The sequence below is a fragment of the Peromyscus maniculatus genome, chromosome 15 (assembly GCF_049852395.1).
Source record: "Peromyscus maniculatus bairdii isolate BWxNUB_F1_BW_parent chromosome 15, HU_Pman_BW_mat_3.1, whole genome shotgun sequence".
In the NCBI taxonomy this organism is placed as follows: Eukaryota; Metazoa; Chordata; class Mammalia; order Rodentia; family Cricetidae; genus Peromyscus; species Peromyscus maniculatus.
The window spans coordinates 26,293,231-26,320,893 of record NC_134866.1 but is presented as its reverse complement, the minus strand read 5'-3'; the positions used below and the strand labels follow the sequence as shown (position 1 = coordinate 26,320,893).

At 43.3% G+C, this 27,663-nt stretch overlaps 1 protein-coding gene across 8 annotated transcripts in view; it reads left to right on the top strand.

Annotated features, from left to right (window-relative positions):
- The window catches only part of Drosha (drosha ribonuclease III), a 119,224-nt gene that overhangs the window by 25,209 nt on the left and 66,352 nt on the right, over window positions 1–27,663 (top strand). For all 8 annotated transcript variants that reach the window (XM_006976109.4, XM_006976108.4, XM_042261401.2 and 5 more), the window contains 6 exons: window positions 1,205–1,285; window positions 8,851–8,937; window positions 11,537–11,623; window positions 18,236–18,307; window positions 19,843–19,924; window positions 20,871–20,945. In XM_006976109.4, coding sequence (XP_006976171.1) covers window positions 1,205–1,285; window positions 8,851–8,937; window positions 11,537–11,623; window positions 18,236–18,307; window positions 19,843–19,924; window positions 20,871–20,945 — 484 coding nt within the window. The remainder of the gene's footprint in view (window positions 1–1,204; window positions 1,286–8,850; window positions 8,938–11,536; window positions 11,624–18,235; window positions 18,308–19,842; window positions 19,925–20,870; window positions 20,946–27,663) is intronic.

Below are 27,663 nucleotides of genomic sequence, written 5' to 3'. Positions count from 1 at the left end.
GCCCCCTTGCTTGGCCTTTGTGTGGGTTCAGGGGCTCTGAACTCCAGTCTTTACCGTGCGGGGCACATGCATTAACAACTTAGCCGTGTCCTCAGCCTGGGACCTGGCTGTTATGGCGCTTTACAGTTTGATTTCAGCTCACGTTTGGTCTTCACACATACACGGTCCATTCTGTTTAATGGGGTTTCATGTCCCCGAGTATCACACAGGCTTCCTCTTTGTCTCGTGCATGCTGGTGGTGTGTGGGGAATAACCATCTTGCTCGTCTGTGCTGACGAGCACTTCATTTTTTTCTTTTTAGGCCTTGCCTAAGCAACCCCAGCAGCTCCAGTGCCGGGTCCATTTAGACGGCGTTTCTTTTTTCAAAATCCAAACAGTGTCTGCTCTCATTTCTATAATAAATGTTACTTGAGTTCATGGATCCGGTGCTATTATTTATCCTCTGCTGCTTGGTACTTACTGTCCTGAGCGGCCTTCAACATTGTTCACTTCCAGAGTACAGTGAAACAAGGTGGAAGAGGGTGATTTTAAGCTGTCTAGCATTAAAAGCTTTTTATTTTATTCTACTGGATGTCCCTGCCCCCGCTTGTCATACATACTTCAGTTCTTTTTCTTTCTTTTTTCTTTTTTAAAAATTTTTTGAGACAGGCTTTCTCTGTGTAACAGTCCTGGCTGTCCTGGAAGTCATTTTGTAGACCAGGTTAGCCTCAAACTCATGGAGATTCACCTGCCTCTCTGCCTCCCAAGTTCTGGGATTAAAGGTGTGCGCCACTACCACGAAGCATACTTCAGTTCTTAAAACATTAAATCTGCAGGTCATCTTCAAAGCAGTCTGTGCATACCTTTAGGATATGAAGTACATTTGTCTCTCTGTGTGTAAAGTCATTTCCTCTGAAGTAAGGAAAAGGAAAGCGCTGTAGAGAGGCAGGAGACAGTAAGGGTGAACAGTGTGCCGACAATGATATTTCCTGCTTGGCTGCACAAATAACTTGGGATTCCAGTGTTGCTGTACGTTTTCCTCTTATCATCTATTACAGGCAGTTTCCAGTTTATTGGTTTTGGAACATCCGTTTAATCTTCTAGCTGTGACAGCCTCTTCAAGGCCCCAGCACTCATGACATTAAACCTCACAGTTTCGGGGGCATCTTTGTGCCTCGTGTGGATTTCCCCCCAATAAAACTGAATTGCATTCTGTTTCTGACAGATGAATGATGGACCACTTTGCAAATGCAGCGCAAAAGCAAGACGCACGGGAATTCGGCACAGCATCTACCCCGGAGAAGAGGTAACTGGCTTGGCTTATGATTTGTGTAAGCACCAAGGAGTCCCAAGGAGACGAATGCCATTGTTATTCTTTTCCCATGAAATGAAATAATGCCATCAAAATGATCTATTCGTGTTCCCTGTTATAGCCTGAGTTACTGACAGTTACAGAGGGAAAATATTTGGGCTTTGAGTAGATTCCAGAATGCTGTTGAGGAAACTAAAAAGAGTTTGGAAGGTTCATGTATGGTGTATGCGTTATTCTTAAGTGTTCTCAAACTGGATACACTAGCGTTAGTTTCCTGTTTTCACCAGTGGTTATGGATTGCCCCAGGGAAATGTTCTAACTCTAGCTATGAGGCTCATGTTCTCGTCCCCTGGGGACCTACCCTGTTTCTACCTGCAGGTAGAACTTTACCTTCACCATGGAACTTGTCAGAATCTTTATCTCTACCAATGTTGAGTTTCCATTGACTCTATGCCCCAGCCTTGGCTTCTCAGGGACACTCTAAGCTTGGCTGAAGGGATAGAAGACCTTTACACTGTAGCTATTTGTAACGACTGTCTTTTGATTAGTTTCCTGTGATTTTTTTCCTCACTATCTTTCCGATTTATCAAATTATTTCCATTAATCTCAGAATTACTGTTTTATGCTTCCACACATACCTACACACAGAATATGTAAGTTCTTAATTTCTATTTAAAACTTGTTTGATGGGCTGGAGAGATTGCTCAGTGGTTAAGAGCACTGGCTCCTCTTCCAGAGGTCCTGAGTTCAATTCCCAGCAACCACATGGTGGCTCACAACCATCTGTAATGAGATCTGGTGCCATCTTCTGGCCTGCAGACATTCATGCAGGCAGAACACTGTATACATAATAAATAAATAAATCTTAAAAAAAGAAAAAAAACCTGCTTTTTTTTTTAAAAAAAAAAAAAAACAACTTGTTTGAGGCTCTAATAAAGCTATGAGACTGCTTGATAATTTCAATGACTTAGTTATCTTTGGAGCCCAGCGAGTGTGGTGAGGAGTTTTGACCAAGTTTCACCTGTGGGCATCTGTTCCTGTGCCTCAGGTGAGGTGGTCTGACCTGTTGCTGGGGATCAGTGTCTGAGAAGAAGAGGGGGGTCAAGAGTAGAGGGGGTGATTCATGCTCTGCGGGCCTGATCAAGCCAGCTTGACAGAATTTCCTTTTGTTGGCCGGAATGGCCTTCATACCTTCGCATCCCTTGATCTCTATAGCAGCCCTTTTCGGGAAGCCCATGACCTTGGGAGACGGGGCTTTGTAGCTGGGGGTGACCTCACAGGAGCTGTCCTGTGGACCAGCAGCTGCAGCCTGCATGCCACCTCCGTTCCCTCTAGCGAGGTAGTAGGCTTCTCCGGGATGGGAGCCTGAGTGGGCCACGGTATCAGCTGTACGCCCGTGGGCTATATTCTACTTGTTTGCTCCTGTACAGATAGAAGAGGCCTGGGTAGTCAGCTTGCTACTAATGATGGTAGCTTGTTCTCCAGGGGTGGTGCCAGTGCTAACTAGCCGTTTGTATAGATGTTCACTAGCATAAGGTTAGCTTAGCTCGCTTATTTCTTGTTAAGTGGGGCCTGTGCTCTTGGGTTCTTGTGACTGTGGTCACTACACTCATGGGCCTGCCCTGTCAATTCTGGGATGGTGTGGGCACAGACATGACCGCCCTTGTCATTCTGTCTGTTTGGTGCCATAGTAGCTGCTCTCTGGTGGTCGCCATCCTGATGGGAAGTCCTGAAGTCCCTCCCTCTAGCCCACTTCCAAGTCTCTCCCAAGACCTTTTCATTCTTGATCATTTGGTCTTTCCTCGTGGACAAAGGAAAGAAAGGCTACTTCCTTTTCCATTCCAAGTACCCGATCGGGGCATTGCTGGAACTGTTCACTGCAGAGATTTCCCCCTCATTGGGGTCTTTCAAAGTCATCTCAGAGCAAGACTGCAGTACCGTCCGTTTTTGTTTGCTTCTGCATCCTAAATTAGCTTGTTTGTAAACCAGGCCTAAGCTTTTTCCTCCACCTGCATCGTTATAGCCTTAGTCATCAGCTGAGGAGAGAGGGACGGTGATGCCACAGTGTGGAAGCCAGTAGGGATCTGGGCCATCTGCCAGACAGCTTATCTGTTCCTTGTTTCTATTGTGGGTTTGATTCTGAATGTGCCACCTTCCTTTTAGGATGGATTGTTGCCTGTGCCACTCAGCCTAATTGCTTGATGGGATTGACAGTACCCAGTTTATGACAGGCAGGTCTGGACACATATTGATTTGGTGGTGTTCTCAAGCCAGGCCTTCTATACTAATCAGGTACACTACACTTACACCACCACCGCCCGCATCCCCCCAAGGCATGTAATTCTTTACTTCAGATGATCTGGCCTAGGTCCAGAGACCAGCATTGTCATTCTCCAGTGTGGTCTGCTGTGAGGTCTTTTGGCACCTTTTCCTGACCTTGCCATTGTGAATTGTGGGTCATAGCAGTAGGAGTGTGTGTGTGCGCCTAGACTTGTTAAGGTGTTTTTCTGGGACCCCACTTGATACTCCAGCCTTTTGCACCACCATGTAATTGGCCAGAGCACTCTTGTTGGGTGTGGGTTTGGGGTATCCTATGAACCTGTAAGAACGTCCAGATGTTAACGCTTCTTTCTTCATTGTAGGAAGTAGATGGTAGGATAATGTATCTTTTACTCTGCAGATGATGTCATGGTAGTCTATAGGAAACTGAACTTTATAAGGCTGTGGTAGGGCCTTGAACCTTTGTGGGGTTTTTCTCTGATCCTCTGTAGTACATACGTCTTTATTAAGGTTTCTAGCTTGAGTAACATAATTCCGCAGAAATAATGGAACAGTTTGATCTGTAGCATGTCTGGACAATTGGGACCCTTTTGAATATTGGGATGGAGATGTAATGCAGAGAGGTATTGTGAGAAATTCCAATCCTCATTTCTGATTGGGATGGAGGCAAACATGTTGACTGAATGAGTTGCCGTGGAGTTTGGTTAATGTCCCATTGAGCCACAGTACTTGGCACAGCAGCTGCCATCAGAGCTGCTGCTTGGGAGAGACCATGGTAGCCTACTGTAACCCTTTAGGACCCTCTAGGGACTACACTGGTGAATTCAACAGTACCAGTACCTCTGTGAGCCTTAAGGATGGCGGGGATCTCCATTGTCTTATAGTGCAGGATTGTTTGTGGTTCTTGGGTTGGAGGAATGGTGGTGGTAATTTACAGTAGCTTTTGCCTGGTCAAGTGCTGTTATGGTTGCTCTTCTTCCACATTAGGACCCAGTGTGAGGAATAGTTTCATATGCCAAGTTATGTCAGTTCCAGTGAGCAGTCAGCAGCCAGGGAAATGACTGCTGGGTAGATCTGAGGTAGATTTACTAAACCAGACGTGGCCAACATTCCATCATATTACACCATCGCCCACTCTTACTGGGTGCAGGGATAACACATCCCATCCCTATGGTATCGATGTACAGAGTCTCAAGGAAATAGTCATTGGACCGTTGAGGAAGGATAGGGTATTCATCACCAGTTGTAGTCATTACAATGTGCAGGATTTTTTCTTCTGGAGTCTGGTTACTTTTCCAGCCGATGGATTTCAGTCTAAAAGTCTTGATGAATTTGGAACTGGAACTGGTAAGGGGATAGATAGTGTGACTGTTGAGTGGAATACTCGCCTTTAGACTCTTGGTTATCCCTGAGTTCTTCTGCTTGTATAAACTGCGCACTACACTGGTTGATTGCTCATTGTTTTGTAACCAGTGACAACATGTTCTGTTAACTGTTTCCATGGTGCAGACCCCCTTGGCTGGTAATCTGACTTTACTGGTCATAATGATAATTATGTGACATGGCTTCTATTGGCTTAGTTTCCAGCTTGTGTCATCCCTGTTGTTCTTGACAGACTCTGACTGCTTGTCCTGTGGTCTGTCCTGGCTGACAGAGGAGGCCACCACTGACCTTGGTGATGCAGCACTCCTCATCACCTAGCACATTTGTATCTGCATATTCCTAGTTGCAGGTACTACCTCCATCCCAGCATGCCTACTCCTTCTCTCCAACATTTGGTTGGGCTCTTTGGGGCTTTCAGCATCTCTTAGATGCACCATTGCATCTTAGACCTACCCTCGGAGGGAACTCCAGCATCTCTTGGTTTTATATCTCGAGTTCTCCCAAGTTCACAAACTCTTCCTTAACCTTGAGCATTCTCCCCATCTGGCCCTTGGCAGACCCCCTGATGGGACGCGCTGAGTGTTTCTTAGAGCTCCTTCCGGACGTAGGCTCCTTCTCCCAACCTCCTATACAACTGGGTTGTTCTGTGAAATAACTTGCAGTATATGTCTGTTGGCAAGGAGGCTGATTGATGGGGTCTGTATGTGGGCTGAGGTATAGTGGACACTGCTGTCTGATGGGATCTTCCGTTGCCTTCTGGTGCAGGTGAGTGAGTGATCTAAATAGGGAGGGATGTGCCATCTCTGCAGAGTCAGAAGGTCCCGAGGAGTCTGGGGAGTTAAAATCTAACTGTCCTGTCCCAGGTTTCCAGGGCCCTGACCTTGCCATAGCAGACCTACCTTGGTTGGCTGTCAGTTGTCCTAGAATTATGGCTCTTTCACAGGTAAGCTCTGGTTTGCTCCCAACTTTTTCTGAGGTCTCACTGCGAGTGATGGGAAGTTCTCTTTGGATCGTCAAGAAGCCCGTTGGCATTCACATCTCCCCTCCTCTGCCATTACATTTTTTTTAGAGCGGTAGTTCTCACAGTGAAGTTTTCAAATTAGTGTCAGCTTAATCTGGAGCTTGTTGGGAATGTACACTGTCCACCCACCAGCTGCCAGGGGGAAAGTATGCTGTGATTTAATAAGCCCTCCAGGTGATTTCATGGCAGACCAAGGACCAAGACCATGGTAGAGAATATGATATTTAACACTTGCCATCCATTTCTAAAATCCATGACCCTTTCTCTTGTAGACACCATTTCCTCTATAGTCCTGAATACTTGGTGTCCTGTACCAGCTCTTCCAATGGTGCAGCCTCCCATTTCTCAAAGTCTGAAAACAGTAGTCGTCTGGCCACCTGATGCCAGGGTCATTTGTACTGTGTTTACTACCGGTGATAGGGACTTTTTGTTAGGTGGTGGATAGTGTTTCTAAAACACCATCTTTGTCCTTATTTCCTTAAGCTTATTTGTTCCTAATACCATCTGCTACGTCTTAGGTTCTCTAGAAGCAGAGCTAAGGTGTCTCATGCAAGGTTGGTGTGATACAACTCAGGTCTGGATTTCCAAGAGGCTCACTCCCTCAGCACAAATGCAGCTTTCTGAAACCTTTGCTCGATCATTTTAAAGAGCTTCAAGTCCCTTAATGAAGGAACACCTGGTAACTGCCTCAAGCTGAACACTGGCGCAAGAAAGCAGGACGGATGCCCCAAATTCCAAGGGCAGTTTCATGTAGGGACTCTTCTGGTCAGTCAGTCATCTATTCCATGTGCCTGACCCGCTTTGGTTATGTGTTTTGTGATGGTGTTGCCAGGATAAACTGCCTGAGCATTGGGCAGTACCTAAGACTCATTTGAGATGTGGATTGAACTGACGGGAAAACAAGAGCCCTAGGGGCTGATTAACTGGGACCCCCCAAGAGTCCTGAGCATGATGGCTGGATATTAAGGTGGGATGCCTATAAGCAAGTGAGTCATCACTCACTTCTGTGGGAGGATCAGGAGAGTGGATAGTGACTGGATCCCACTGGGAAACTCGGAATGCTCCACAGTTGGCTTGGTCGCTTTGTTCTGTTTTTTTGACCTGCTTCAGCTTTCTGTATGAACTTCTTGTCTCTGCTGTGGAAACTGCTGCCAGGCACAGTATGGCAGAATGATTCTTAAGACCACTCTGGGCCCCCTCTTTGGGGGATGATTGACAGGAGGATGGTCTGGATGCTATGGGTAGGAAGTGTGCTCCTGGTTTTCAGAGCTGACTGCCAGATGGTGTGTCTCTAGTTGCTGCTGTTTAGGAGTGTGGCTGGTTCCGAAAGTCTTGGCATCATGATGCCACTGAACAAGAGGCCTAAGGAAAAGCTTATCTGCAGAGAGTACAAGTGTTGTTTGTCAGTGGGGCATCTAGACGAGTATCTGCTGATGGGCCCAGCAGAGCCCACGGAATCACTGAACCTCGCCCTTCCTCTCTTCTGCGGAGAGCATGGCCTTCCATGGAGAGTGTCACCCCCTGTGGTGCCTGCCAGCAGCTGTTGGTGCGGTGTTCCCCGTGCCACAAACAGCTATTCCAGCTGAGCACAGGTCTAATGTATGTATTCTCTTGCAGCATAAATTGCAGACTGCATCCTTTCGGTACAAACATAACAAAACAGTACGCTCAAGTCTCCCAGGCACTTCTCAGAGTTGTATTACTCTGCTTGACTGATCAGGAGCTCTGTGATCTGTAGAGTGTTTATGCTGAGTGAGATGTTGTTATTCACCACTTAGGATATGGTTAAGGAGCCAGCTGCCACATACATAATTGGCTCAGATGAAAAAGCATTCACCCAGACACCACTGAGTCCACATAGAGGTATGCCCCTGGTATGGGTGCAATTCACAGATGTAGTCTGCAGTTCACGGACCAAGAAATACAACAGCTGGTAGCCGACTACTAAAGTGGTAAGAATGTTACTGTAAAACAAGGCTTACCCTGGCGGGGCATGCACACATCTTCCTGTACTCTGCTGCAGGAGCTGTTCATGGCCTGGTACATACTGCACCCTAGTACGAGCCTCCTCACATTAAGGTCTTAAAGTGGGGAAGGAAGGGGACTAGGAAGACAGTCAGGCATGTCCCAAAGGATGTTTGCAAGTACTATCTCCACAGGACAAGAGCACCTGGAGATCATATATTTTGCAGTTTGGTACCCTACCACTGGCTAAAGATCCTGTGGAGCTGCTGGTGGAGCTGCTAAGAGTTAAGTAGCTCCTCGGGGTCTTTGCCCTGGAAAGGCCAAGGAACTCACGACAACAGTAGTCCATCTACTTGGTGCTACTTTCGGGGCCTTTGCAGGCTCATCCGCCTTCTAAAGAGACCCCGGGCAGCTGCCTGCAGAGTGAGTAGAGCAGTCTCTACTGGTTGTATGCCAAATGGGGCTCCTGGTTGGCAAGCTGTGAGTCCTTCCAGACCCTCCTGGATGCTGACGTCACTTACATATCTACTTGTACTGAATAGAACCAGAGTATACCAATAATGGTTTCTGCTATGGGTACTGGGGGTCTAGCCCTGTCCCCCAAGTACTCAACTGATGACAGATGCCCATTCATTGAGACCATGTATTTGATGGGGACATAAAACCTGCAGATACTTCTGGTCTCACTGAACACCAGATCACAGAACACAGATCACTTCACTAGTGCGTATGGGGAAGGTTGAGAACCCGTGACTAGCCACATCTTTTTGGTCACTTAGTTAATACATAGTAGAGTGAACAGGAACACACAGAAAAGCAGGTGTCGGATGTGAAACTGACGATATAGTTCCTTTTAAAAGACAATCATTTTCTACTTCATTTGTAAAACGTTCTCATTTTGTTCCCCCAGGCAATCAAGCCCTGTCGTCCCATGACCAACAACGCTGGACGACTTTTCCACTATCGGATTACCGTCTCCCCTCCTACCAACTTTTTAGTAAGTTACTGATGAAATCCCATTCTAGCCTAGGATGGCCTGGAACTATGTAGCCCAGGCTGGCCTGTAACTTACGGCATTTCTCCTGCCTCGTTTCCAAAGTGCTGGGATTATTGGCATGAGCTGCTAATTCAGTTCTTATGTTGTTTTTACTTTTAAAATCATTATGTTGATTGATGTTTATTTCAGCTTTCCTCCCCCACATTTTATTATGTCCTTTTTATTTGTAATGGTACCATACAATAACCAAGTTTATAGTAGCCAGTGAATTATGAAGCTGTTCTTGGAACAATAGAGTGGGAAGCATAAAGTAGGGCATTTCCATGTTTTAAAAGTCAGTGGGCAGCTTATTGTCTTGTGTCTAAATCAGAAAATTCAATGTCTAATATGACACTATGGTAATATGGTATACTTATGCACATGTACTATGTTCTAGGTACCATTCTAAGTGGTTAGCACGGTTAATTTAATTTTCACAATCGTAACTGTGTATATATTATCCATACTACCCACTTGGGGCGTTAGTTCCTATTTTGTAGATGAGCCTGAGTAATTTGCTCAGGTACTAGGTAGCGTGGTGGTCTTCAGAAGCCAGCCGTCTGCTCCAGTGTACATGTCTGTATGCTACCCTGTGCTGCATTGCCTGTCACATTATGGAGTTGGCTAACTCTGCTAAATACAAGTTTTGATGTCAAAATTATTCATAATTACATATTTTAATAACTTTATGTAGCTATACTTCTTGTGTCATTAAAAGCTTTACCCATGTAAATTGTGTAATTCATGACGTTTAGCATAATTACAGACTTGTAAAACCATCACCACATTCTAACTTTAGAGCTTTCTTATCCTGGAAGAAACTTTGTATCCTTTAGGTGGTATGTGTCTGTGGACTTGGCTAGCCTAGACTTTTCATTGAGACCGTATGGTAACTGCTTTTTCTATGTCTCTGCTCTTTAACTTAGAGTATTTTTTTAAAGATTTACCGTGTTGTGGCACGTATCAGTACTTCACCTCCCTTTCTCCTTTATGTTCCTTTTATTCAACTCAGGTTCCCTTGTATACTAGGCAAGCACTCTGGCATAGAGCTGTGAAGCCTACATCCTTTATAGTTTCTTTTTATGGCCAAGTACTATTCCCTTACGGAGTGTGTGTCTGTGCGTGCATGTGTGTGCGTGTGTGTGTGTGCGATGTATACACACGCACGTGTGTGTGTGTGTGTGTGTGTGTGTGTGTGTGTGTTGTGTGTTGTATAGCTACAGCATGTTTCATTTGTTCATTTATTATGTTAATGGACTTTGGGTTGTTTCCATTGTCCGCTATTGTGAATAATGCTCATAGTAGTACCTGTGTGGGACTAAGGACATGGCTGAGCAGTTTAGGGCACTTGCTGCTCTTCCAGAAGAACCTCTTTTGGCTCACAGCACCCACGTGGCTGCTCACAACCATCTGTAACTCCAGTTCCCGAGGATCTGATTCCCTTTTCTAGTTACTATGGGCACCAAGCCTGAAAATGGTATGCAGACATGCACATGAAATAAAATTGGATGTGCGAGGGATTGGTGGAGACGGACAACAGGGAGGGGGGATGTAATATAATTATATTTTTATTACATTTTAATAAAAGGGTATGTGTATGACTATATAGATGTTTGATATCTTTTGGGTGTAAACCTAGGACTGAGATTGCTGATTTATCTGGTAACCATGTTTAATTTCCAAGGAATGGCCCATTTTTCAGAGTGGTTCAACCATTCATTATTAGTCCATATTTCATCAGAATCTTCTCATTATTTTTAATTTAGTCTTCTTGAGTCACTGCAATAGAAAGTGATAGCTTATTGACAAAAGAGATGATGTGTATATGGATAATCTCTAGTTCTTCCCAGTTCTTATATGTAATTTGTGAAATAAAGATGTTTAGTACCTAGGTAAGAAGTATCTTTTAGGCTACCAATCTTTATAATTTGCTTCACATTTATTTGACATTTAATATCAAAAGGATGGCTATGAAGACTGCCATAGAAGGAAGAGAGTCTCTCATGGTGAGATTGACATGTCTATCATGGAATTACAGATTCTGTTTTTAGGTCACTGAAGTCTTTGGCATTGCATGGTCCCTACCCTACTGCAGTGTTTGGTGGGTTGTCTTCTCCTGGGGAGGATGGGGATGCAGTTGTGGGGTTGAGCTTCTGGCACTTCAAGGCCCTCGGACTCTTTCCTATTGTGGTGTCAGTCTGTTTGTTCAGTTATGGGGTTAAAGATAATAAATTTCTAGAAAATGAAGCTATATATAGCCTTTAATCTCCTTTATGGAGTACATAATAAGCATCACTGGTTATATATATATATATATATATATATATATATATATATATATAGTATTCTGCATAGCATCTGAAGTCAGAGAATTTCATCAAGCCAGAGCATTCCCTTTAAAATTAATCTTTAGTGTATGTTTCCTGATGTTTGGAAAAACATTGAGTCTACAAAGTTGCTTTTGTTTCTGCCTTGAGTTACTTTGTGTCTGGGTGGCTTCCTGCACATGTGAATGGTATCATTAACTTAAATCCTGTCTTGTGTTCTTGTTTACTTTTAGACCGACAGACCAACAGTTATAGAGTACGATGATCATGAGTATATCTTTGAAGGATTTTCTATGTTTGCACATGCCCCTCTGACCAATGTAAGTATGTGCCAGGTGGCTCCTCCCTCCTTCTTCCACCTCCTGCCTCCCCTGCCTTTATCTGTCCTTCCCCCAAAGTAAGATAGATCCCCTTTATGTGTTCATAAGTGACTCTCCATCCCACCTGGAGAGCTGTGGGACCGTGAGTCTGCTAATGAGTCACAGGTTTGGGCTACATTAAATGGTGTAAGTAAACGTGTTAGAATAACATTTAGAGAGTGTGAGAAATTGAAAGAGGAGGATAAACTGTGGAGTGATGTGATAAGCTATTTTTGGGTTGATTGTCCTTAAAGGAAAGTTGGAAGTTTTAAGAGACGTGTGTGTGTGTGTGTGTGTGTGTGTGTGTGTGTGTGTGTGTCTGTCTGAGCAAAGAAAAGAACAGGACTTGTTCAGGACACAAAGCCTGAGGTAACCTCACAAGGTTTCTGCTTTTGAATCCCAGGACTGTACCTGTGTTCAGAGACATGGTGTGACACAAGGACTCGTGATATTTGTGTGGCTATTAGAGATGCTTTCCTGAGCATCAGTCCAAATGGATGCTCTGTGTCTGGGCATCAGAATTGTCCTGTTTTGAAGTTGGGCATTGCCCTGTTGGTCTGCTCTCCAGGTTGGACGGTGGACGGCGTGAGCAGTGCTGGGAAGAGTGCGGCAGGACTTTACCGGGGGCAGGACTTTACCGGGGCCGAGGGTCCTGTGGGGCCCAGGGAGCTGGGGTTTGGTGTGCTGCTTGCCTGCAGTCGGGAAGCCACCTCAGTGCTGTCTGCTTGGAACCTGGAGTTTTCCAGAGAGGCTGAGACTCAAGTCTTGGTCTTACCATGCTTCTATCCATCATTCCTTTTTACTTTATTAAGTAGATATGACTCTAGGTAGTGATACTGACTTAAAACAGCGTTTTCTTTTTTTCCTTATTCTATGATATATCATAACCCCACGGAAATGTTTTAACTTTTTGGATTTTTGAGACAAAGTCTCACTAGATAGCCCAAACTGGCCTGGAGCTGGTATAGGCCAGGGTCTTTGAACTCAGGATCCTCCCGCCTCAGTCTGTTCCAGAGTGCAGGTGTATGCAACCATACCTGGTTTTATTTTGGAGAGTTTTTTTTTTCGGATGATTATACTATCAATATACAAAAACATATACATACTGTTGTATTACTCCCATATTTGTCCCTCACTGCCCTCCCTCTCCCATCTCTCCCACTTAGTTCCTTTCTCTTTCCCCAAATAATTTCTTTCTGCCTTCATTCCACGTATGTACATCTCCATCTCTATGTCTGTCTGTCTGTCTATGAACCCAGGTTTTTCATATCAGAAAATATGCAATATTTTGTCTCCCCATCTCCCTTACTTATTAATGCTCTCCCTTTTAGAACTCTTCCCTCTCATTTCCCCGTTTACTTTCATGTCACTTAAGATACTAGACATTTTTAGAATTTTAATAGTTTCTTTGCCGTGTTTATGTGTCTCGGACAATCAAATTCTTTGTTTACCAAATTCCGGTCTTAAGTCTTGGTGGCCTTTAGAACTTCCGTAGTCTACTAACCTCCACTTTTCATGCCAAGTTTGTTGGCATGGAAATACTTAAGCTTATCTGTCACCTTACCTTTTAATTCCCTAGACGTCATGTAGCTCTCACTTTGACTTTCGGGTCACCTGAATCAGAGAAGACAAACTGTGGCTTTGTAGATACCAATTTGGGGCCTGTAGTGAAATCCATTTGCTGACTTTGTGGTCTGACACTAAACTGTACGCTTTGGTTTCATCGTATGTGGTTAGGGGTATTAGTTATGTTAGGTGAAGGTTAAATGCACTGGCACATGACAAGTATTTATCATGGTAATTGGTGCAGAATAAATATTGGCACCTCTCATTTTGGAAAGATATCAGACAGATGACTTTGAATATTTTCATTCTTTTTTGTTTTTTATTTTACGTTGGACTGGTAATTTTTTGGGCCTTATTAATGATAGCTATGTTTAGGATTTTAGTTAAAGTCAGACCTTTTTTTTTTTTCCCCAAAAGAAAGATTTATTTTTTAATATTTATTTTGTGTCTGTGTGTGGGTATGTGTGTGGGAGTGCAGATGCCCATGGAGGCTAGAGGCATCAGATCACCTGGAGATGGAGTTATAAGGGGTTGTGAGCTGCCCGATGTGGGTGTTGGGAATCGATCTCAGGTCTTCGTTGGGAGCAGCAAGTGCTATTAACTGCTAAGCCACTGACTTATATTTTAAAAGAGAATTTTATTTATCTCTGTCTATCTATGTATCTATCTATCTATCTATTTCTATTTATTTTTGTGAGACAGCTTTTACTATATGATCTAGATTGGCCTTGAAATATACATTTGCTTTTCTAGAGCAGTTTTAGTTTTATAGCACAAGTGAGTAGAAAATGTGATTTTTTTTTTAAAAAGGATAATTTTTTAACAGTTTCCCAGCACAAAGTTTGGCACTCAGAGGCAGTTATACCAAATGAGTCAGTTTTTATTTGTTAAAAGAGATGAAACTGAAAACCAAATTACAGAATCCCTGACCTCAGCATGTATTTTATATAAATACTGAATGTCTTTTAAAATTTGAAGACTTTAGTCATAATAAGGAGCCTTGTCATTTTTGTGAGTGATGTTGAGAATAGCAATTGAATTTTGAGTTGAGGATTCTAAAGTTCACAGAGCTGGAGCCATCAAAGATCTCTTGAATTTGAAATAGACTCCCATAAAGTTTTTAGACTGCATTACTGACCTGATCCATTTCTTAGAACGAGCCCATCAGCAGGAAGGGTCTAGAGGTGACGGTCATGTGGACTCTTGACCAGAGCTGGCTCTGACAGGTAATCCTAAGGTCTTGAATTGAAGTGGATTGAAAGCTTTGCTGGCTAAGTGTGTAGCAGTTCTGGATGCATTGTATCCTGTCATGTAGGACACTTGTGGTTCTTTGTAATACCTGATGTTGTTTGGGGCTTTGACACTGTAAAAGGTGCATTAATTGCATAGTGTTACATAACATTCTCATATGCCCAAGAAAACCCTGTGATCATTCTGTGATCAAGAACTTGGTTGGGGGCCTGGAGAGATGGCTCAGAGGTTAAGAGCATTGGCTGCTCCTCCAGAGGTCCTGAGTTCAATTCCCAGCAACCACATGGTGGCTCACAACTGTCTGTAATGAGATCTGGTGCCCTCTTCTGGTGTTCAGGCATAGATGCAGACAGAACACTGTATACATAATAAATAAATAAATTAAAAAAAAAAGAACTTGGTTGGTTTTCCATTTTTCTTATCACTGATGATTCATTTCATCGCTCACTCACTAGAAAAAGTATTGATTGATTGTATAGATTTGGGGGGGTATTAATGAATTAATTTTGCCATTGTGTGTTAGGGTTTAACATCACCATGCAGCACTGTGTGTGTGCTTTTGAGTAATCAAACCTGTTTTGGGAAGCGCAGGCATTTGTGTTAGTTTGTGGGTTGATGGAAGCTGCTCTGGTGACCTTTGAATGGATAGAGAGAGGACAAGTTCTCTGAGTCTCGGAAGACATGAGGAGGCTGTGAGCTGGTAGGCAGTGGTGCCTTTCCAGCTGAGGGCCTCTCAGGAGGCCTCTGGTGGTGTGGATGGAAGGCCCAAGCGTGCCCTGAGGAGCGCCCCGGAAGTGAGTCCTGCTGCGAGGAGGTGGGGACCGTTGTGTTTGCATCTTTGTGCAGTCCTTCCTCACAGGCCAGGAAGGAGGACGGGTCTCACTTCTGCTCTTGCTCTGCCTGCCTCCTGTGTGTTTTTCCCTCCTGTGTCCTCTCTTGCTGGATGTTCCACAGCACCCGTGGTCTCCGTTCCGCTCTCAGGAGGTTTAACCGTTGTCGTTAGTAGCTTTCTTTGCCCTGCCCTCTCTAGACTGTCTTGTCTGTTGGCGTGTGCTCTTCGACGGCCCCTCGGCATTGCCTCAGTTAGGGTTTCTGCTGCTGTGCCCAAACACCATGACCAAAAGCAGGTTGAGTACGGGAGGGTCTGTTTTACTTGACAGCTTGTAGTCCGTCATCCAGAGAGGTCAGAAAGAGCAGACACTCAAGGCCGGAACTGATACTGAGGCCACAGAGGATCCCTACTTACTGGCTTGCTCCTCATGGCTCGTGGAGCCATGCGTTTCTTCGGGGGACAACTTTATGGATTTCTGCATTGGCATCAGTGCCATTGTGATCGCCCTGGTGACACAAGCCCAGGGATCCAGGACTTGTTCCCAGTTCTTTCCTCTCATGACAGAATGGTCAGTAAGGTCCCCTAGCCGTATTTAAAACCTGTCGCTATTTCCAGCCGTGCCTTGTGCGGGCTGTAGCCTGGTCTTCTGGCCTTTGCACTCTGGCCAAGCCATTCCCACAGTTTACGTCATGGCCCATCTGGGTGTAAACTGAGGTAGTCTCCTTTGTGGATGTACTTGAAAGAGATTGGATGTAGTGGTGGACCCTGGCCCCAGTGTGGTCAATAAGGATGGCATGACAGTGTTCCTTCCCCAGCAGCGTCTGGCTTCTCTGTGTGCACTGTGCTCTCTGAAGAGCTCAGTAACCTCACAGGTCCCTTTTCTCTGTGTTCCAGTACCTGCACCCCTCACCTGGATGGATGTGTCTGTGTACCCTTGGGTTTGTTTCTCCCCGCCCCCCCAATATCTTTGAGCAGATTCTGCTATATTTCTTTGGCTGACCTAGAACCTACTGTCTAGACTAGGCTGTCCTCAGCTATCCTGACGGTACCTCCCAAGTGCTGGTATTAGAGGTGTGCCTGGCTTCCAGCTGGTCTTACAAAGCAACCCAAACGTTAGCTGGACCTCTCGTGCTCTTTCAGGTGCTGTTTTTAGTTGTAGTTACAATGTGCCACCTTCTCTTTGTGCTTGTTTACATTCTTTTCCAAATCCTTGCCCTCTTTCTTTTTGGTTTTTGCGATGGGGTCTCACTTTGCTTTCCAGGCTGGCCTGGGATTCATGATCCTCCCGCCTCTGCCTCAGGAGCTTTAGGGCTGTAGGAGTTATGCCATCTTACTGGACTCTAGCTCCTTGATTTTTAATACAGGGCCTATGGCTTATTCTAAAGTTTGAACCATATGCAGATGTTAGTAAAGAATGGGAATTTTAAAACCAAGCTAAATTGTGTGCCAATTTGTAACTCTCACGAGTATTTTAAATGTCTGTGGGGTTAAAGTAGGTTGTAAAAATAATAGTGTACTAAGCATGTTGCTTTGGTTAGCTGAGGATTGGGGACACAATATGTCCAGATGTTGGAAATGAATCCCATAGTAAAATTATAACAAAAGTTAAAGGTAGCAACCACTGTATTTAAAAAAAAAAAAAAAAAAAAAGAAAGACTAAGAGCTAAACTTCATTTCCAGTAGATGGCATTGTAAGACTGTTTTTCTATTTTCTTACTATCCTTTTTTGCTGGGAGAATTAAAATTTGTTTCTTTCTGACAGCTGTGGTTTGTAAAAGTGATTACAATGTTCCATGGACAGATTGCTAAGCCAGAAAGAGCCTGTAACACATCTACAGAGCCTCTGGTTTCAATTACTGTGCCCAGCTAGCCAGCTCGGTCACCTCCTTCCTCCCCTTCCTCATCCTTTTATTCATTCAGAAATCTATTTATGGAAAACTCCTGTGTCTAGATCCTAGGCTAGTGGCTGATGATGCACTGGGAAGATAAGACAGCTGTGGATTAGTTCGTGCTGGGCCTTCAGTTCCTCCCATGCGCTGGGTATTAGAATGGGGGATGAGGAGTGTGTTCTCTGGTAGGTAAGAGGTGGGTCTAGAAAAAGAATTCCCACTTCACCAGCCGCCTGCTCCTTTATGCAAGGCCCCTACCTGATGGTTCTCGTAGTTTTTTTTCCCTCTCTCCCAGTGCATAATGGTCAAACTTAGGTTTTAGGGCACCTGTGATAGTTGCATGAGTAAATATGGTGAAACGTTAGATCGGTGCCTGGCCCGGCAAATGCCGGCTACTATCTTTTTTTTTTACTAACTCCCACAGCTGCTCTTGCCCCAGAACCAGGCAGGCAGCATGCATTGTGCCCTGATCAATGAACTAAGTGTATGTAACCGATACATTATTGTGCTGCCATTCTTGACCCGTGTGAAGATTAAAGGTCAAATTAGTACGTGATTGGTTTTATTATTTCTTTGTAGAGGTGACATGTCTGAGTTTAGTGTGTTCTTGTTGTGTTTGTGGTGCTTTGCGAATCACATTAATGAAGCGTCAATATTATTGCCGTCTCTCATAGAAGCTCGGTCAGAGAGATTCGAATTCTTGCCATTAGAGTGCAGTATTTTGGGGCTAGGTGTGGTGACACATTGCCTTTAATACCAGTGGTTAGGAGGTAGAGGCTTGCAAATTTCTCTGAGTTTGAGGCCAGCCTCATCTACTCTACACAAGAGTTCCAGACCAGCCAGGGCTACAGAATTGAGACCCTATCTCAAAAAGCAAACAAAGAAAGCAGTTGAAAGTCATGCCCAAGGTTGTTACCAGGGTGGGTGAAGGTAAACTTCATTTGGTTCGTGGTCCTCTGAGCCAGAGAGCAAACTCTGCATTCCGAGCCTGCCGAGAAATGCTGGGGAACTCAACAGCTCCTCTTCTTCTTGCAGATCCCACTGTGTAAAGTGATTAGATTCAACATAGACTACACAATTCATTTTATTGAAGAGATGATGCCTGAGGTAAGAGAAAGGCTTGCTTAACAGCTTAATGTATTTTATTCTGCCTTTATATTCTTTTTTCCCTTAAAAACAAAAAAACCCAACAACACAATTGAAGTTGGTCAGCTCCAGCTTTTTGCTGCTTCAGACCCCTGAAATACCATGTTGAAAGGGTTGCTGTAATGTCGCTCTGATACCACGGTTCAAAAGTGTAAACTGTTGACCTATTTCTGAACTCATATCTGCTCGTCTGCATCTGCTGATAGTCACTGTACATCTGTTCTCAGCTTTGCTTAAGGGACAGAGTTTGGGCCCTGGCCAGTCTCACAGAGAGGACTGGAACAGTGAAACCGAATGCAAGAGCTGTTGGAATAATCTTGCTCATTATCTCCAGTGACAAGATCAGTGCCGGCTTCATTTTTCTTCCCATATATTTACATTTTTTTCCTAATTGTTTTTCATTGCAGATGCTAAACAGCAGATTTATCTAAATATATGCAAGAGATTTAAAATTCCAAAGTAAGATTAATGTGAATCTCAGAATGATTCATTGCCTGATCTGGAATTTAGTGTTGTCAACAAATCACACTGAGAAACAACGGCTAGACGGCAGACAAGCTTGTGTGCTTGATGCGTCGGAGTTGGGGTCGATTTCTGGAGCCCGTGGCTCTTGGGATTTGTTTAACTGGGAAGCGCTGTCTTGGATGGCAGGGAGCAATGGGGAGGGATGGATGGGCCTGATGTGCATTCTAAATTCCCGCCTCTTTCACTCTGGGCCCGTTGGGATCGTTCTACCTGCATTCAAATGGCTTAAAGAGCAAGGGCTGCCCCCTCCGTCGGTGTGGGGAGGTTTCAGCTTCTCTTTTGCTTCTGTTTGGTTCTAAGGTCATAAGCCTTCACTTATCGTTGTAAAACTTTATGATTCCTGACGTGATCTCATGCAGGCTGATTTATGAACCCTGAGCTAAACAAGTAGATGAGATACTAAGAGACAAAACTGACTTGAAGATATGTCTTCTGTGTAGCTCGTCTGCAGGAGGAAGTTTGGTAGACTCCTGCAATTTTCCTCAGCCCTTTTATTTGCCTCTATTAACACTTCAAAATTTTTGGTATAAAAATTGGTAAAATTTGGTAACTTGGCAACAGTGATGATCCTGGGTTGTGGGGTAGGATGGGATGGGAATGGAGGACAAGCTAGTTAGCTTGCAGGTGTGTGTGTAGCCTGAGTTCACATAAAGCTCCCAGGAGATTCTTATACATTTTACAATTAGATCAGAAGACCATGATAGAAGTAAGACTTTAAGTTTCAGATATTTTATTTGTACACGAAAAAGCGCTGAGTTGACATTTTTGTAGCAGTCCTAATGGCATTATTGTCTGCTTCATTTCTCTTTGAAATCGGCAAGCCAGTTTAGGACAGTGGCCAAGCTGTGTAGGGAAGGCTTTTAGTGTACAGTTTCAACAAACCCTTCGAGATACTTGGCTAGGACAAGTTAAAACTTCAGTTAATATGTATTTGCAGATCTATAGTAATTTGATTTTGACTTATTTTTCAGAATTTTTGTGTAAAAGGACTTGAGCTGTTTTCACTGTTCCTATTCAGAGATATTTTGGAATTATATGACTGGAATCTTAAAGGTAAATATACAGCTTAAAAGAAAAAGCAGTTCTTCTAAGATGTATGTCACAGTGTGTATAAAAGCTTACATGAAATGGTGGAGGTATAGTTGAGGGTTTTTTTTTTTTTTTTTTTTTTGCTTCGTAAATACCTAAGTAAAAGCATGACATCTATAGGAATACTTGTAGTCCTCCGACAGGAATAAATGGTTATGGATTTTACTTCATGTAGTTTATCAGTGCCTATTAGCCAAGAAAACAGGACCAGTTATCACTAATACAACTACCTTATTTATGTGTATTAGAGGAAAAAAATCTCAGTGGTTAATATTTTAAATATAATGACTGTTACTGTAATAAACTTGTAAGATAACAGTTTATGAAATTAGAGAACCGATTGCTCACTAAAACATACATGCATGATTAAAGACCTGTGGGTGTCTGTGTTCCAGAAAATGTTTAAATTTGCTTATTTTTAAAGTTGTGTATGGAAGGAAGCCTTTTTGAAGCTAGTTTTTAAATGAAATGAATGAGTAGCTTTTAAAACCAAGTGCATGGATAAATGGTTTCCTAAACCAATGGCATCGTTGAGTTCTTCTAGTGTATTGATTAAACACTGAAGGAATTAGCATATACGCACATGTGATATAGTGCTGGGGTTCAGTTATAACAAAGGCGTTGGTATGTTTTGATTTAAGAAGTGCTTTGCTGTGTGCACTGGCTCCTTGGCTTGCTCTCTCCCCGTGAGCTACTCTAGACCCCTCATTGCGGTCCTCATAGACGCTGTGGCAGCTGCTGCTGATGGATTGAGCTGTGGAGGCAGGGTGGGGGGAGTGGCACTTTTTATGTCCCTGCTTCGGGGGGTGGTTTTTTGTGGTCCCCATAAATCTTGGGAATTAAGTTGCGGCGTTGGCTCTCTAAGGCTGTTTGATCTCTTTCTTCTTTTCTTTTCCCTTGTTTGCTTTAGGTCCTTTGTTTGAAGACAGTCCTCCCTGCTGCCCAAGATTTCATTTCATGCCACGTTTTGTACGATTTCTTCCAGGTAAATCTTTCGGCTTGTCAGTGACCTGGTGTGACTGTGTGTCTGAAAATAAGCCTGCCATTCTCCTTCCAGTCTTTAGGGACAACTTTTCCATGTTGGATGCTGTTAATTATCTACTTCTCAGGTTGAACTAGGAAATGTAAAAGTTTACATGCTGATTGATACCTTTCATAATTTATCATACTCCTCGGTTTGGTGAGCAATAGGTGAATTGATTTATACACTTTGAAAATGTACTTAGTAAAATGTCATGAAAGTTAAAATAATAGAAAAATACATATTGCTTAATTCTGTATATGGTCAATTGGAAAACTATTAGTGAAAATTTTAATTTATAATATATTTATAGCTATGTTAAAATGACTGCAATGGTAGTCATATTAAGTTGGTAGGATTTAGGAGATTATTTTCTATTTTGATAGATAAGTTTAAATTATTTTGCAATGAAAATAAATATATAATTGTTCTCCTTTTAAATTAAAATATATAAGTAAATGAGTAATTTAGTTTGTAAAGTAATGTTTGTTTTCTGATTTTTTTTTTTTTCCCCAAGAATATACTTGTAAGATACGGCAGTATTTAGTATCGTTAATGATTGGGTCTTCAATGAAATCTTTTGGAAACCTTATTTGCCATCTTTTTCTTGGAGTCTTCTGCCGTCCATCTCGTTCTCCGATCTTATCTTTACCCGCTCTGCTCCGTGCTGAGCAGTCTTGCAGAGCTTTGCTGCCGGCTGAGTGACCGTCTCCTGCCAGTCTTCCCTGGGCTGTGTAGTGTTTTCCTTTTCCTACTCCAGTGGCTGCTGCAGCGCAGTCACTGAGTCCTTGAGTAAAACCTTGAACCGTGCCAACACGAAATGGACTTGTTCCTGGACCCGAGCTCCAGTATTTCCCCTCGGGCGCCATCTTTTGTATTCCAGTACGTCTTGTTTTAGCTGACTCCACCCCTCTCCTGTACACAGCCACATTTCTTTGCCTTCTTTACTAAGTTCTCTCACTTGGCTCTTCCTGTCCCTCTGGTCCCTGTGCTATCACCCCTGGCCCTGTCATCATTCCAGCCCACCTGCCTTTGCTAATACATGCACCACCCAGGAATCGGAGGGAGGAAATACAGCTGCTGCCTTCCGCGTGTCTGCAGCCGAACTAGAGAGCTGGTCTCAGTGAAGCTTTTCTGCATGGTTCTCCGCGTCACTTGGGGAAATCCAACCCCGCTCTCATGCTTTGTGCCTGCCTCTCATTCGAAGGTGGCTTGGCTGGCCTTCCCCATGCGTTGGGACCTGACCGATGCTGGCTTCCTCCAGTGGTCTTAGTCTGTTTCACCCCAAGTTCTGCTGGAGTGTCGCTGCCCCCCCCTCCCGTCCAGCCCGCTGTGACATCAAGCCAACCCCCTGCAGAACAGGGCAGAGGACACGTTGCAGTTCTGCCCTCCTCCAGAGGTGGGGCCTGGGCTCCTGGTGCCGTCCTTCTTTTTGGCTTCTTTCGTTCCTCCTTAGTTGCTTTTATTTGTCTGCTGGTTCCCTGGAGAATTTGAGGAAAGAAGACTCTTTTTCAAGGCCATCACACTGGCTTATTTTTATGTTAGGAGAGCATCACTTGTATTTTTACTATTATTGTTATCGTTGATTTCGTTTAGGAAATGCATTCAGAAGCTGCTTTTCCTTGTTGCTTCTGGTTTCATTTCAAGTGAATGGATCTTTGATTTCATAATGGAGCTTCGGCAACAAGCGTCTTAGAAAATAGTGTTAGTGAGACATTGTGGAAAAGCTGTCCTCTCTGTACCTCTCTGCCTCTCAGCATTTCATCACCAAACAAGTCTATAAGAAAGTAGGCAGTTTTAAAGCTGTCATATAGAAAAATCTTACTTTATGGGATTTCAAGTGTACAAAATGCTTCTCATAACTATAGGATAACATTTACGCTGTCATAAATGAAAAGGTCTATTGCTTTATTTTAAAACAGGATTTGCTTTCGTATTAGACTTGCCCCTGAAAATATACAGATTTTAAAAACCTTGGAGGCTACAGAACAATACCCACTATATAAAATTCTTCTTGGACTGGGCGGCACATGGTTGATTTGTTTTTCACAATATGGCTTCATTAAAGATCATTTTAAGAAGGGAATGAAAGCCACATTTGATATATATTTCCATATGTTTCTATGCATGAGTTTTTTTCTTATAGAGTTACATTAGTCTTACATCCTATTTTTAAATAATTCATTGAGCAGATGGGTATTTTTTAAGGATTCTGTTCTTTAGTGCCAGATTGCTTATCAAAGGAAGCACAGCATTTCTGTTGCTGTGAAAAAGACGATGTTACTCTGTAACATCAGGCCCAGGCAGGCTCTTCTCTCCTCTTTCCTTCCCACATCATTTCCTTCCTTTGTAAAAAACATTCAACCAGTTGCTCCTTTGAGGCCAAGAATAAAGCTCTCCCCCTCCCCGCCCATCTCCTCCATTGACAGAGTCTTAGACTAGACACCTTGATGCCTGTCAGTCCTGGTGCTGATGGTGTGGGTGTGTGCCGCCGCCATGTCTGTCCTGGTGCTGACGGTGCGGGTGTGTGCCGCCACCATGTCTGTCCTGGTGCTGACGGTGCGGGTGTGTGCCGCCACCATGTCTGTCCCGGTGCTGACGGTGCAGGTGTGTGCCGCCATGTCCAATTCATCTGCTTTTTGCATTATCAGTGATAATGTGATTCTCAGCGCCTATCCGGGACTCCTTAAATACGTGCTTGCTGATCTTAGTGTGTCACAGTAGCACACTGTTTATTTTTATTTCATATGTATGTGTGAGTGCCTGCATGTATGTATGTGCACCATGTGTGTACATGGTGCCCACGGAAGACACAAGAGGACATTAAATCTTGGAAATGGAGTTACAGATAGTTGGGAGCCATCATGTGGGTGCTGGGAAGTGAACCCAGACCCTCTGCAAAAGCAGCAAGTGCTCTTAAATCCTCAGCCATCTTTCTGACACGACGGTACTTACTTAAATGTTGATGTTTTAGTTATTCATGAAGGTGCTTTTCAAACATTTGTTATTGCCTCTACCATGCTTTCATGTTTTTTCTTTTTTCTTTTTAAAATTTTTTTTTTTTTTTTTTTTTTTTTTTTGTTTTTCGAGACAGGGTTTCTCTGTGTAGCTTTGTGCCTTTCCTGGAACTCACTTGGTAGCCCAGGCTGGCCTCGAACTCACAGAGATCCGCCTGGCTCTGCCTCCCGAGTGCTGGGATTAAAGGCGTGCGCCACCACCACCCGGCTCTTTTTAAAATTTTTTTTAAAAGACATTCTTACTATGTGGCCCAGGTTTTCTCACTGCATAGCCCAGGCTAGCCTCAAACTCATTTTTTCCTTATGCTTCAAAGCCTCTTAAGTGCTAGAATCATGAGCGTGTATCACAGAGCCTGGTTTTTGCCTTTTCTGTTTCTCCACCCATGTTCTGACTGCCCAACCCCGCTTAGCTTCCAAGCCACATCAGCTTGGGTATGTTCAGGGTGATATGGCTTTACACTGTATCTCATTTTTCTAAAGTAAAGCTTTAATCAAACTGTGGCAAAATATTGACAAGTGCATACATCCTAAGGATAGATCTCAGTGAATTTTTATGAAGTAAATGTGACTGTTTTCAGTACCCAGATCAAGACTACCAGTGTCTGAGAATCCACTCTGAACAGACCTGTTCATTGTCCAGAACCTCGATAGAGACCCCTGTTCTGGCCTGCAACACTGTGCACTAGGCTTACCTGATTTTGAACTATATAAACTGGAATTTTATATTTTCTTTTGTTAAGTCTACTGTTGCTGTAACTGGCTCATTTGCCTAGCTGTGCCATTTTATATGATATGATTAAAATAAACTTACCTGGTTAATGAACATTTGAATATTGTCAGATTTCATAGCTGTGTGAAGTATATGTATATTGAAGTAGCATATATATGTTCATTAAAGACCCGTGCCTTCTGCATATATGTCTTCTGAGCTATGCATAGGAATGGGAGTTATCGGTGTTTTATATTAAGTTTTATAGTTCTTTCAATTTTCAAAAGCGGACCATGTCATCAGTAGTGTGTGTGAAAGTTCACATTCTTCACAGGGTTGGACGCCTCACTCACTCCCCGCTCTCCATTCCTCCCCAGACCTCTTTGTTCTTGGGTGTTTCTGGGCCAGGCCCCAGCTGCTTCACCGTCGTCTTTTTCAGTTGAGCTCTGCTGATAGTGTCCAGAAGGACCCCAAGTTCTTGTTTGTTGCTTTGGTTTGGTTTTTGCTTTAGTGCAGTGATTAATGAAATGTAGATCACTTTATCCTCTTACCATTTCTTACTATTTTTTGAAGTAGTAGTTCAAATCTTGCCCATTGTTTAATTGAGTAATGTCTAAATGTCTACCTTTCCCCATATTTATTTGCAGAATTTGTAAATCTACTATATATGGCATTTTCTTTTCATTTTAAAATTTCATTTTTTAAGGGGTGTGTGTGTGTGTGTGTGCGTGCGTGTGTGCGCGCGCGCGCGCGCTCTCTCGCTCGAGTGCGCGCGTGCGTGCATGTGTGCATGGCATGGCACACACGTGGAGTCAAAGGGAAGGTCTCAGGAGTTGGCTCCCCTGCACCTTGTGGAATCTGGGAGCAAACAGGTCTTCACGCTGCTGTGCAAGTGCCTGTGGCTGCCGAGCTTCTCCCAGGCCCCCTTTTGTCCCCTTTGAAACAGTCTCCTCTCACTGTAGCACAGGCTGGCCCAGAACTCACTGTGCAGGACAGGCTGGTCTTGAACTTCTGTTAGTTCTGCATCAGTTTCCTGAGTGCTGGGATTACAGGCACAGGCCCCCTTGCCTGTCCATGTCAGCTGCTCTTTGCCAGCACATTCTCCATGGATTGCTTTTTTATAATCTGCATGGTGCTTTGTGATGAGCAGAAACTCCTAATCCTAGTGCTGTGCTCTGGCTTACATTTGTGGTTTTCTCATCGCTACAGCTTTTTGTATCGTGTTCAAACGTGCCTATTCTAATGTCATCATGATTTTCTTCCATGTCTTCTTTATACTGTCTTGATTTTTTTAATAATTGTTATAAAATGTAGGCCCAATCTCTTCATCTTTAAAATGGACATCAATTACTGCATATCATTTTTTAAAGACATTTCTTCACAAATTGGACTGTTTTTGTCATCCGCCCTTAATCAGGATGCCTTGTTTAGTGTTCACAAACAACACAAGAGAGAAAAAAAAAAGAAAGCTGAGCACACATTTCTGCTTATGTCTTAATCTGCATGAGGCATGTTATGCTTTGCTCTTCAAATGAGATTGTGTTGAGCATGCTACATAACTTGCCCTTTTCACTCCAAAACACCTCAGCCATTTTTCTGTATAAATGTTTTGTGTCATTTTTAATAGTGACAAAGAAGAGAATTCTGTATTACTGATGGCTGTGACTTTTCGGACAATTGTTGAGGTGATGAATAGTTTGAGGGTTCCCTGTTTTACCCATTCCACAGAGTACTTCAGCAGAAGTCCTGTGCATTTGTCCATTTGCATTCTGTGTTTCTAAAGATAGAATTCTAGAAATAAGATTGCTTTGTTAATAGAGCACATACACTTTAAAGAAGAAAAAGTGGCCAGATTACCTCTGGCTAAGAATTTTGGTGAAGTATTAAGTATTCTTCTGAAAAAGTTATTTGCTGACTGAATATTACTATCTATTCTCTACAATTTTGTCCAAGATGCAAAACATAATGCCATTGTTAGTGTGTACATGTTTCTTAAATTTCTGAGGACTAGATAGTTTTTCTGTATTTCTTTTTCTTTTTCTTTTCTTTTCTTTTTCTTTTTTTTTTTTTTTTTTTTGGTATTTCAAGACAGGGTTTCTCCATGTAGTTTTGGTAGCTGTCCTGGATCTTGCTCTATAGACCAGGCTGGCCTTGAACTCACACAGAGATCCGCCTGGGTCTGCCTCCCCCAAGTGCTGGAATTAAAGATGTGTACCACCACCGCCTGGCTCAGTTTTTCTATATTTCAAGTCCTTTTATTCTTTTATTTATATTTTTGTAAAACATGTTTTCATTTACAACTTAAAAAAAAAAATGGAGACATGGTCATTGTTACTCCTGTTGCTCTGGCTGGCTTGGAACTCATGTAGACCAGACTGGCCTTGAACTCACAACACCTCCACCTGCTTCCCTAGTGTTGGGATTAAAGGATTAAAGGGATTAATGGTGCCTGACTTGCAGTCTATTGATAACAATGTATTATAATACTGAATTGAATGCTAAAGTGTTATCATTTTTCTGATTTGAAGACATCTATCTCTCTTGCCTCACGCGTATGCACAAACCCCTGCTTGATAGTGTAAACTAGGCATTGTGCAGCACGTGCAAGTTTGCCAGAAACCAAGCGGAGAGCAGCTGCTGTATTCAGACTTTCGGGATCTTCTTCCACTGGTCCCTCCTGTATCCTGCTCTTCCCTCTGGTGGTCAAGTGACTGGGAGGAACTAGACGCAGGTGAAGGTTTTGTTCTGACCATAGCTGAGGGGAACAGGAAGTGACTGCAGAGGACTGTGCATTACTTGTGTCTTCATGGGAGTGAGAGGGAAATCCTGAGTCTGTTTTCCAGATCGACTGTCTAGCAAATTGATTTTTGGAAACTGCCCCGTCTGGAGCGGTAGTTGTCAGGTATGGCTGTCTGGAGGCCAGGAGGATGAGAGGTCGTCTTTCAACATTTCTAGG